Source organism: Artemia franciscana, chromosome 21, assembly GCF_032884065.1.
Source record: "Artemia franciscana chromosome 21, ASM3288406v1, whole genome shotgun sequence".
Lineage (NCBI taxonomy): Eukaryota > Metazoa > Arthropoda > Branchiopoda > Anostraca > Artemiidae > Artemia > Artemia franciscana.
In genome coordinates this window covers 15,234,609-15,247,741 of record NC_088883.1, presented here as the reverse complement: position 1 = coordinate 15,247,741, position 13,133 = coordinate 15,234,609, and the positions used below count along the sequence as shown (strand labels likewise).

The following is a 13,133-nucleotide window of genomic DNA, read 5'->3' as shown; positions in this document are numbered from 1 at the left end:
TTAGTAAATGTTACAAGCTTAATTTACTTAGAAAAACTTTGAATTAAATTTATATTTTTCCACTAAATTTATACGGCATTAGCCTACAGTTGGCAAAAAAAATAGCAAATTAATTGGAATATCCGAGTAAATCTTTTCAGACTCAACATATTATCAACTTTTGATATAAATTCAAGTATGCTGGTTCTGCTTTTGAAGCCAGAGAGAGTTCATTTCTTTAGATACCAGGAGCATATGATTATGCCCCTGGTATGAACATTTCTAAACGAAAAACCCAAGTTCTTTTACTAAATGTCTAAAACATTAGAGGCTTATCAATTTCACGTTTATGGGTAACGGAGAAAATTAAGAGATGCGGTTTGTTATTTGGATAATCACAGCATAAACGAATTAAGGTTTTTACTAAAATTTATGGGCTAAAGCTTAACTCTCCATAAAGCGACAAGTTAGCTTAGTACTGGACCTATTAAACTATATGGTGAAAACAAGATATTATATTTTATGTAATGAACTAGCGGAGATACTTCAAATAGCTGCAGAATTATTCTTCAATCTGAGATGTCAGCACCGACTTTTAGTTTGTTTTAGTGATGTTATGAAAATAAAGTGACATTAGTCCATATAACAGATTACGTATAGATGCTCTGGTTGCCATTCATGGCCAGCAAACTTTCTCTCAGACATCCCTGCTCTAGAGTGCATCTTATTGAAATAATCCTATAATTTTACGCATTTCCTATGGATCATTCGGCTTTGTTTATTTCTTGCAGTATTTTGTTCCAAATAAGGCATAATTTCAGCACTGATTATTTTTTAAAGGCTAACGGCCGTTTTCTAACGACTTTTACAAATTTACAGCCTCAAGATTGGTTAATGTGTGCTACGTGAATCGTAAAATTAAGCTCTATCTGTACGAGTCTCTCAAACGTAACTCTTTTGTTTACAGTCATAAAGAAATAACATAAAACTCTATTACGACCTTCAAAGTTAACTTATTTTTTAGTTGAATAGAAACTTCATGGCTGTGGCTACATTTTCAGAGATCTCTGAAAATTTATTCCAAGATTTAGCACATACAGATAGTATGCGTAGTAAAGACAGAGATGGGGAGAGAGGAGAGAGAGAGAGAGAGAGGAGAGAGAGAGAGAGAGAGAGAGAGAGAGAGAGAGAGAGAGAGAGAGAGAGAGAGAGAGAGGAGAGAGAGAGAGAGAGAGAGAGAGAGAGAGAGAGAGAGAGAGAGAGAGAGAGAGAGATGGAAACAGAGAGAGAATTAGAAACAGATAGAGATACCTTTTTTTTAGTCGATTGTAGGACAATTGGGCAACCTCATAGGTCAATTCAATAAGAGCGAACCCCAAAAAGAATTTATGCTCTGAAGCCTCCAGTCCCAATAAAAAAAAAAGAATCCAAAAGAAACTAAACAAATTTAAAAAAAAAACTGTTAAAAAATATCCGAGGAAAATCTAGGCTTTTAACAAGGTTTTTGCAGTGATAGGTTGCGGCTGCACCGCAACTTCATGACTGAAGCTATATTTTCAGAGATTTCTGAAAATTTGTTGCATGATTCAGTAAAGACAGATAGTATAAATAACATAGAGGGATAGAGAGAGGGGGATGTCAACACTTATTAAATTACCTTCTGAAAAGCCGCTTTCTTTGAAGTGTTGAATTGCAAATTCTTCGACAGATGAGAATGTCCGTTCACCGTTTTCATTCCACCTGATAAATGTTGACTTCCCTCCATTTTCACTAAATAAAATTACAACAAAATTATCAAAAACCATATAATCTATTAGCGATTTGTAGAAACTTCGAGAAACTTTTCTTAAAATAACGTATCGAACCTCTTTTTACGAAATAGAGCTGTTTTTACAAGAAGATGAATTTATTTCTGTCTCATCTGAAGACCATAACTACAACAAGTTTGGGAAACTGACATAAATTACGAGTTACATATGTTAAGAATTTGCTATGCACAATTTAACATATTTTAGGAGTTTTCTAACGGTAATATAAAAGTAATATCATCTTATGATCGTACTTCATAGTCATAATGAGTTTTCCATGAACACTTTAATATCAGGAAAATTCAAACCTAAAACTTACATAATACTAGTGGAGTATGGAGTGTCCTACTTACATACTGGAGTGTCCTGTATGGAGTATCCTACTATATTACATAATATAGATAAGTTCAAGTACTTGTCTATATTAGTTACTAAAGTAGGAGAACAGTCTTCTTTTCTCCTTCTGTCTTTCTTTATTGTTTTTATATATATTTTTTTATATATTATTTATTATTCATTATTTATTATATTTTTATTTTATATATTATTTATTACATATTATTTAATATTCATTATTTTATAGTTTATATTTTTTATGTTCGGTTGTATGGCGGGCGTTTGTTTCTGTGTTTGTGCTGTTGCATTGGTGATTTCTTTTTTCACTATAATACTACTGGAGTGTCCTACTACTAGAGTATGACGGCATGTTGAACGTTCTGTACGGCCCAGCAACTAGAGTCCATGAAGTCCATATTTACATTCCTCAAAAGAATTTTTTGTTTAATTTAACTTTGCAGTTTATAGAAACTTGGACAAATTTTAATGGAATTCCCATTTGATGACAGTGCCCAGTCAATTCTACAGCTTAATTTTTTGGTTTATCGTGAACATGAGAAATTTACTTACTTTAGTAGCCACAGAAGAATCTTACAGTTCATGATATCTTCAATTGAATTTACCTGTAGTTAACAAAAAATATTCTTAAGTTCTACAATGATTCAATTTTCAATTTCATTTAAAGTTTGAATTGAAATACTTATGTTGAATTTAGCGTAGAGACCTTTATGGTGGCAATCAATATTTTATGCTTTGTAGTTTTAATATTGCTTTTCTCTAAGCAATTAAGATAGCATCATGTGATTAAACATTTACGTTGGGCCTGCATGAGTTTCTTGGTGCTAATATAAAAAAATAATAATAATAAAAAAAAACGTCACAGATTAAGAAATTTGAGATACTGCATTCAATAATTTTTCGCCCTGATAGACGCTTCTTGAACCTTCTGATTTTGCCATCTCTCATAAAACTGCTAAAATTATCTTGTTTTTATTATCCCTTTCCTATCTGGATCTCCCAGCTTTTCTTTTAAGCCATTTTATCCCATTTACTAAATCTATTCAAGGACACAATTCTTGCCCATCCTAGAGATTTGCCCAAGCCATCTAAGCTACTCTTACATAAAACACATACTAGGTGAGACAGAACCACTCCGCTCACCAGGATAGTAAATCTTAGCAGCCATGACTAATGTGTTAAATATATTAAACTAGGCTTCCATCAACCAGGGCCATCAACAGGGGTAGAGCAAGAAGGGCACCTGTATAGGAATAAACTCTCCAAAGGGTAATGAGGTATGGTAGTTATTTGTATTGCAAACTAATTAAAGAGGTACTATGTACAAAGTAGATTTTAGATTTGGATCCATTAATCTAAGTTCCTGTGTTTGACCTAGATATTAAATTTATCTTTAAATCTGAATAAAATTCATTCATATACAGTTACTGGAGCACAGTAACTGTCGCATCTGTATGTCAATTAATCCATACTGTGGCATCATTTTACCTTTCTAGTCTCCGTCCTTGTAGCTCAATTTGTTTGGTAAGTTGTAACTGGGTAGGGTCACTTATGACGTCAACAGATGCATCCTGTTTCTTGGTGAAACGAAACAGACGATTCTTAAGAGAGAATTTATGAGATTCAGACACCCAACGGCTATTACAGGCAACATCAACAATTTCCTTAAGCTGAAATAGTAAATTAAATTAATTTGAACAAAGATTGATTCTATGAGAAGCAAATTGGTTTTCTCAATTACAACTCGAGATAAATGAACAACTTAGGCCCTTTTAGAGGTGCAGGCGCAAGCTCCATAATGCAATTGGCAACAGAAACAGTATTAACACTGCCAGATAATTATCCAGAGGAACATTTGGGCCCGTTAAGGTCTTAAGTTTTTCCGCCAAAAGAATACGAATAAGCGAGTTGTTTTGCTTTTTGATACTGCTTAAGAAAAGACACTTAATTAATTTCTTGGTCAAGAAGAAGTGCACAATAACGAAATTACAAGGTAAGGTTGTGTCCCAAACTTGCACCAGTATAAAGGGTTCTTGGTCTGTATTGCCTTTGGTCGGTGAAACAATCACATTTTTACAGTATCCACTTTTCAAGAAGATTGGTGACATGTCGTCCCTACCCCTTACTTATCCTGAACAACTCTACAAAGGGGAATGGTACCGTACATAAAAAGCATTTCTAGCCCTAATATATGAATGTTTTTCCTGTTTTAACACACTATTCTGGATTTTTTCAAGATGGGGCAAGGTTCCTTTTTTGGTCAAGTGGGTATGGGTTAATAAGAAATAATAACTAGGCTAACGCGTCAATTGTCAAAGGATAAAGAATTCTCTAATTTTCTAGTTATACTTTTTCTCTACAATCCACATTTTTTTTGCTATTTTTTATCAAAAGGAATGCCGAAAAGTCGTTCCAGTTTTAGGACAACTTCGGTTTCAGTTTTTTCCTGATTTGAAACCAAGAAAGGAAAGAATATAATAAAATGAAAAATAAAATCAAATAGGTGAGAAAACAAGGATTTTGTCAGCCAGTAGCAAAATATGAAGACGGAAAACAAGCAAAGTACCTTTTCTCCTCTTGTTTAGTTCACTTCGAAAGGTTAGATTTTTTTTTTATGAGCATTGAAGACGACTTGGCGGAGGTCCTTGTCGAAGATTTGCTTGTTTTTCGTCTTCATAGTTTGCTACTGGCTGACAAAATCCTCGTTTTATCTCCTTTTTGATTTGATTTTTCATTTTATTATATTCTTCCCTTTCTTGGTTTCATAGCCATGTATAGCCAGTGTGGTCTTAGAACATATTTTCCAATTTGAGCTAACAAAATATGTTGCAGTTCCCCATTCAAATTTGCGACATTTACAGCTACATGGCACTATATTCCATAAAAACAAGCATGAAAACAGTGAAAAATATTTGACTAGATGTATTTGAGAGCTGATGGTCTACCAAGCAGTTTAATGAAAAGCCTTTTGGCCCAAGAAAATTAATTTTAATAATAAAAAAAAAATAAACAAAGACCTCAAATCTACAAAAAAATCTCACCTTAACATAATTTTTTAGATAAATCAACAATCTTGACTTTACTAAATTTCAGAACCGTTCTGGCGAGCATCATCAACCATAAAATGAATATCAACTCGAAAAGTAAAAACTATTTCACAAAAGATATCTGATGATATGAAAAATCAAGGAGTGTAATGTTTCATTAAATGTAAAACATTTAGCCAATGATTGTACAGAAGAATTGAACGTTTGTAACATATATTATTGTAACCAAATAATTTGTATATGACCGAATTCTATATAATTCAAGTAATAAGTAGTTCCAGCACAACAGGCGACATGAATCCTAGGAAGAAGACAGAAGGACCCATCCAAGTGACTTTAATCCAAGATTATTTTGAGGGTACATTTTCAAATTTTAGAGGTTTAGTAGTGATCAGCCTTTTGACTAACTATTGTTTGATTCGACAAATAAATAATAAAAAACTTGCCTTATCAAGATTTTTAAGATGCGTCCCATAATCCAAAGCTAGCCTATCGAATATTTTCCCTTTATAATACGGTATGTAAACATCTTGTGCAACAAGGATCTCCATCACTTTCACAGCTTCTGGGTATTTTCGCTGCTTTTCGTATGCTTCGCCCATTTTCCAAACTGCGTAGGCGTGAAGGGAGGTAGCAACATATCGACGCAAATGTAAAGGAATAGTAGCTTCATATGCCCTAAAAGCAAATTTTAAAGGCAAAACTCAACACTTTGCTAACATGACTGATGCTAGCCCAATGAAATAATAACTTGGCAAATAGTCCAAAAGTCACTAGAATAAATAGAGAATCCTTCAAAATTCGAAAAAATTAAATTCCATCTTTATTTGTATGTTTTTTTTTTGTCAAAATCACGAGCAAGATTTTGAGCTTTTTAAACTAATTAAGGAGACAACTTAATATGTCCACTAGGATTGAATCCAAATTCACTTTTGATGAATTTTTTATTTTGAACATATTTATTTATCTGAAAACCAGAATAGGACTACATAGAAAGAAGGGGGTAACACAGGGGAAAAACAAAAACGAGAAAAAAGAGCCAACTTCGTATTTCGGGGTAAAAAAAAAATAAAAGAAGAAAAAAATTTTTTTAAACAACAACGCGCTTGAGAATAGCTAAAGGATGCAGAATTGAATTAACATAATCAATAATTCATTTATTGATTTGCCCTATAACAGCAAATTTTAAAGGCAAAACTCAACACTTCGCTAACATGACTGCTGCTAGCCCAAGGATTTAATAGCTTGGAAAATAGTCCAAAAGTCACTAGAATAGATAGAAAATCCTTCAAAACTCGAAAAAACTTAAATTGCGTCTTTATTTATATGTTGTTTTTTTTTGGTCAAAATCACCAGCCAGATTTTCAGCTTTTTAAACGAATTAAGAAGATACTTAATATGTCCATTAGGATTGAATCCAAATTCAGCTTTGATATGAATTTTGTATTTTGAGCTTATTTATTTTTCTGAAAAGCAGAATAGGACAACATAGAAAGGAGGGCACAACATCAGCGAAAAACAAACACGAGAAAAATCCAACCACATATTTATGATTCGAAAGAACAACAAACCACGAGTGATCGACTGTTTTCTTGTTTTTCCTAAAAGAAAACTTTGTATACTTAAATTCTTACTCCTCGATAATTTCGACAGTGACATTTGCATCTCATTTCCGTTCGGCGATTGCGCTTTTTCCACAGCAAGGAAACTATGATTGAATCTATTCTCTCACAGGAGGAAAAATCAAGAAGTTAAAGATAATGCATATGCTTCAAAAATCGTTATCACAAGCCCCGAGGGGCCAAATTTGTATTTCGGGGTCAAAAAAAAAATAAAAAAAGAAAAGAACATAAAAAAAGTTAAAAAAAAACAGCAACACGCTTAAAACTAGCTAAAGGATGCAGAATTGGATTGAAATAATGAAAATTCATTAACTGACCGTTTTAAAACCGTCTTTTTACCTAAAAGTTAAAGTCTAACCTGCACTCCATCTTATTTCTATTTCATCTCTTTATATTTTCACACCCTCCAACTAGCTGTGTTTTCATCTATAAGTAATTCTACCATACACTGAATATAAAAAAATTATTAGAGAATTGAATAGGTTTTTTTTATCCTATTACCTTCGATTCTTTTAAAAGGCTTTGGTCTCGCTTTAGCTTCAATAAAGGACTTGTTGCTCCCAAATTGACACTCAATTCATTATTTTAATATATTCTAAATAAATGTCAAGATGTAAATTTTCCATGATTTGGAAGACTATTGAAAACTTTACAAAGAATTAAGTTTAAACGAAATTATTTGAAGTCTTAGTATAGAAATCTATAGAAATTTTACAGCTACATTCTGGAGAGACTTCAATTTTTCTTCAGCAATCAGGCTTCCAGGCTTCACGTGACACAATAAAAAAAGAATGTAGTAGGCAGGTATTTGTCCGTTTTTGTTTAGGATCAGAATGGAAAACATGGTTTTTCAGCAAATTTCTATTTAAAATAAATATAAATTTCCTGTTTACCCATGGGTTGAAGAACACACTGTATTTTTTTTTTTTTTTTTTTTTTTTTTTTTTTTACAGAGAAGTAACAAGGAATCTTTTTTTTGATAATTGCCAATGAAGCCTTGAAACAATTTCAGCTGAAATCTAATTTACTAGCTGGGATTCACAAAGGGATCTTTTCCACTTGAAAGTATTTATCGTGTTCTATGAGAGCTTAAATATTCGTCTTACCCATTCAGTATCTATATTACTTTTTCTTTATTCCCTCAGCTCAGTTAAAATATAAGAGACATTTTGTTTATGAATACGTTGCTCAGTCCCTTCGTATGCAAAAATTTGAAGCCATTTACCGAGAATACTTCTTTCCGAATAAAAAATAAAAAACGAATTATGTAGTAACATTAAACATCAAAATAAAGAAGAAATTGTAAAAAATACGACTTTTGACGGCATTAAGGATTTTATAACAGTGCCTAGGACAACAGTATAACTAATGTCTATTGTAATTACTTAAGAAAATAAATTATATTTTTAACCAAAAAAAGGAAGAAAAAGAAGCACGTCTGAAGTCCTAAGAAAAAGCTTAAAAAAAAGAAAAAAGTGATGCAAATTATCCGTAGATTCCATATCAGAAGTTAAAAGAGTTGAAACTAAAATATTAAACATAATCTCCATTAAAGAATTACTAGATTGCATAAATTACTTTGCTTATGTACATTATCTTTAAAAGCTCAAGTTTCGTTTTTAAAAGCACAACTTTATAAGCTCATGGTTATCAATCAGGCATGTTCACAAAGGAAGCAAGAGAATTTGATTAAAATCTTTTACATTCTCACAAAGATTCACCTGGTTTCTTTTACTCACAAATGCTACTTAGCAATTAACTGGATTGCAAATTTACTTCGTAATTCGGGAAAATTTTCAAATACACTGCAAAGTTATTTCCTATAAAGAAAGTGAAGCTATTTATTCCTAAAGTAAAGAAATCATTACATTAAATTATCGCCTTCACGTTATAAAGACCGAAGAGTGACTATGTTGGTTCTGAAAATGAAATAGTGTCCTCTTTAGTGTTCTTCAATGGGTTTCATCGACCAAAAAGTTCTCTTTTCTTTAAAGATATGTTAGTATTCAAACCCTCTGCCACCCAAAAAAAAAGACTATTTCCGAAAGAATCTTCCAAAATATACTTTATCACCTGTTTAAATAACTGAAATTTCGGATACACCCCTGGGTCTTTATAGTCACGATTTATTTTTAGCATTTATTATTTTATTAGCATTTATTGTACCAAATATTAAGAAGGAAAAAAATGAAAAATTAGCTGTCATAGCATCGTAAATCTTCACAGGTCAGAGGAGTCAATGACAAAAAAATTATGTAAGTTAAAATAATGTCCTTTTGTCCTTTATAAAGGACACAAAGAAAAACAGTCTATGGTATCCTTTGTTTTATCAAGTTATTATTATCCAAAATTCTCTATATTCATTTGCTTAATTTCTTACCATACTCCTAGCATTTAAAGAGTATGGTTATACAATCAGTTATACTGAAGTGGTTACGATATAAAAATATACATAAATCAATACAATTTGTGGTAATGAACTGTAAGTAAGGAGCGACTAAGCCCAATAATATCTGAGACTCTAAAAAACGGATTTCGATAACAATTAACACATAATTTTTTTTTATGATGATTCCAAAAATATATACATTAAGCTTAATGTTACCCACTAAAACCAACGAGCCAGAAAAAATTTGCCAGATTTACAAAAAGGGAGGGAAACATCCCAAAAAGTTAAGCGTTCTTGACCACACCATTAAATTAAGCATATCAGAGAACACTACAGTAGAGGTATCAACAAAAATGAAAAATTATGTATATTTTGCTAGAAGAAAGATCACAGATATGTATTTTTTTTTTTTTTAGAGGAGATCGTATCGAACCAATGGTCCTATTATTTTTATTATTTAAGAATTAACGACGTTTCTTGACTACTAAGGTCCCTGCGTCGGCCCTGCAGTGCATTCCTGCAGCGTCATTCGATCTCTGGGTCCCGTATTACCAAGCTAAGGTCAAATCCACTGCGCCACCACAGGACACCAATGGTCCTAGATGATCAGGAGATGGCTTTTTCAAACAGAAATTGAAAATCCTAGTGCCCTTTTTAAAAGAACGAACAGATTGGAAGGCGAATACAACCCCCCCCCCCACCCCTTCTACACCCCTTTTTCCTTACAGATATCAGATCAAAAGTTTGTGATAATCATTTGATTCAGCATAGTTGACAGGGGGATGACATGATCCCCCAAAACACTGGGGAAGGGCTGTAAGTTATTCAGCTTTACCATTGTTTACATTTAATATATGGAAATTTTTCGACGCGAAATTTCTCGGGGGGGGGAGATCTTCTGCGGGTGTATTTATCTCAGAGGGAAACATTACATGGAGAGGGGGGGATTTCCCGACATGAATTGAAAAACAATCAGAAATTAAATCAATTTTTTTTTTACTGAAAATAGGGAGCATCATTAAAAGTTAAAATGAGAAAAATTATTTCGTACACGACGGGGGTTATCTCCTTCTCAATCCCTCACTCGTTATGCTAAGGTTTTTTATAAAAAATCTTCTTATTCCAATTCAACAGTTCTTATGTTTCAGCAGTTGTTCATAAAGAATTTTAACAAAGAGTCAAATTTCTGCGTAACGAGCAAGGGATTAAGGAGGGGCTAGCCCCCCTCATGCACTGAATAATTTCTGTTCGTTTTAAATTTCAATGTTATTCATTTCTTTTAGTTGAAAAAACTTATTTTTTTTATTTATCAGTTTAAAACAATGGGTGATAAGACAATTATTTCTACCTTGAATTTTAAGTACAAGAAATTAAAAATTCTTACATTCGTTCTAAGTTCTCTAAGTCCTTTTTAAAAAATTCTAAGGAATTATGTGCAATTGCAACAGCGTCTTCATATTTTTTAGAATCCATGGCTTCCCGTAATATTTCACATTGCTTGAGAGCATCAGAATACCTAGAAGACACATTAAACACATACTTTTAATTTCTTAACTAAATAATATTTTTAATTGAATTCTGTGTAGAAGACAAAAAAGAGGAGCTAATCTAATCTACTTTTAAAATTAGTTTGAATTCTGGAATAATTACTGAGCACTATGCAACTTCAAATCTTTATAATTTATTTAGGTTTTTAATCAGCAGAGGCCTCTAAGTTTTTCCGTCTTCTTGAAAGACTGTATATAAATACGTGTGTGAAATATTTGCAAAATAAAAATAAACATTGCAGAAAAAAGATAACTTACAAAAAAATAAAACCCAACATTGCAACTCTTAAACCAGAAAACAACATTTTAAATTATTAAACCAGAGTCTGCGTTGTGGCTTTTGAAATTAAAAGACAGTCTAAAAGAGACATTAAGGTACATTTCGACCATTATATCTGAGCCCCTATTTGCGACAAAATCAAACTAAATCAAATTGATGTTGTAGCTGTTACAAAAGTACAGTCCCGTGACCAAACGTCTCTTCGTTTGTCAAATTATCCAGAATTTATTAAACTGCGTCCTTCGGATCACCCACTTGGAAAAAAAAGGAGGCGGTGTCACGTTTTTTTTTTTTACTAAATACAACCTAAAATTATTCCTGTTCCTAATTCATCTGAGCATGATGAAATTCCTTGGCTAAGTATTAGACTTAAAATACTCCCCCGTCCCTATAATATCATTCAAGAAGCTATCTTCTATTACTCGCCAAACCAAAGCATTGATGCAAAACGCAAATTTCCCCAGGAATTGAAGACCAGCAGTGATTTTGTTATCCCTAAGTACCCGAATGCCGGACTTTTTCTGGTTGGTGACACCAATGAACTTAAAATAAATTCAATTTTCTCCTCTCTAAAAGTTAAACAAATAGCTACAATACTAACAACTAGGGGCAACCCTAGTTGTAAATGACAACCTTTAGATGTCATTCTAACTAATCTGAATAATTTTTATAGGCCTCCAACAGCTTTGCCTCATTGGGTGGAAGTTATCATCTTTCCCTGCCCTTATCCCCATCTTTTAATTTTAAGCATTCAGTCTCAGTAACTTCTGCCTCTTACCGCCCCGTTCAAAATGCTGGCCTTCTTTCTTTTGGAACGTGGTTGAGTACTGAGGATTGGTTTGATATCAATAGTTTGCATAATCTTGATGAAAAAATCCCTACCTTTTAAGCAATCGTTTACCAATAAACCAAAAAAATTGGTATTTTGACGTAAAAAATTTGTGTGGTAGGAATCTAGACTAGCTTGATTTCAACCTACCTGAGTCCCCAAAAGTTACTGCTAATAATCTTAAAAAGTTCCTTGTTTTCATCGTCCAGGGCCTTCAGGCATTATCTTATCAATTACCTCCTGATAATCTCCCACCTGCTTTGCCCTCCATATCTCCACCTGAGATCGAAAGAAGAATTGGGACACTACGAAAAACAAGTGTCTGTCCTTTAGGTATTCCTTTTCTCTTATTAGTGCTTTCTGTGATATTCTAATAATGAGATTACTGAATCTAGTAAATATCTGCAAATTTGAAACAGGATTTCATAACCCCCTTGAGAAAGAAAGATTGAAAACGTGGTTTTTAAGGTGTTCGTCTTATTTCACTCACTCCTATATTCTCTAAAATATATGAAGGATTCCTTGCAGATTGGCTAAAAGAAAAAATCCTACCTCTTACTGACCTGAGACAATTTAGGAACCTCAAATCTACTTCTAGTTCCCATTACCTTTTTTTTCTTATTGATTCAATTGAGAAAATTCTCGGAAAACGTAATTGCTGGCTAAACTTAATTTCCATTAACCTTCAAAAATCCTCTGAACTTGTTAACCACAATATTTTAATTGAGAAACTTGTAACTAATTTTCAATATTAATTCTTTCCTGGCTAAATTGGTTGCCTCCTTTTTATCAAATAGACCATAGGTAGTCAAATATCAGAATAATTATTCCAGTCCCCTCCCTGTCCACAATTGAGTACCCCAAGGTCCCCTTCTTGTTTCTGTTATGACAAGTAGCCTCGTTAAGGAATTTCCCGACAGATGGAAATTTATGTATGACCTAACGGTTGTTGAAACCTGCTACGAAAACTTAGTAAGCAACCCTATGAGCATCCTCAATGATATTGCAGATGAAGCTGCGGACTTAGACATGATAGTAAACCCATCTAAGCCTATGGTAATGCCAATATATTTCCTCAAAACCTCACTCCTTTTCTCAACCCTATCCCCCCAGATATTTCTGTGTCTTTCTTTAAGTTACTTGGGGTTACAATCCTCTAATTTAAAGTGGGATAACCACGTTAAATATACTGTCCATAGAGCTAATGCGCCCATGTCTCTCCCAAGCTGTTGAATAAATTGAACATCCCTCCATCCCATTCTTTAAGGATCTATACTT

At 32.9% G+C, this 13,133-nt stretch overlaps 1 protein-coding gene across 1 annotated transcript in view; it reads right to left on the bottom strand.

The window, feature by feature from the left end:
- The window catches only part of LOC136040637 (fanconi-associated nuclease 1-like), a 53,312-nt gene that overhangs the window by 14,907 nt on the left and 25,272 nt on the right, over window positions 1-13,133 (bottom strand). The window contains exons 4-7 of the mRNA XM_065724918.1: window positions 10,584-10,715; window positions 5,635-5,866; window positions 3,630-3,811; window positions 1,637-1,749 (exon numbers count right to left, since the gene is read on the bottom strand). Coding sequence (XP_065580990.1) covers window positions 1,637-1,749; window positions 3,630-3,811; window positions 5,635-5,866; window positions 10,584-10,715 — 659 coding nt within the window. The remainder of the gene's footprint in view (window positions 1-1,636; window positions 1,750-3,629; window positions 3,812-5,634; window positions 5,867-10,583; window positions 10,716-13,133) is intronic.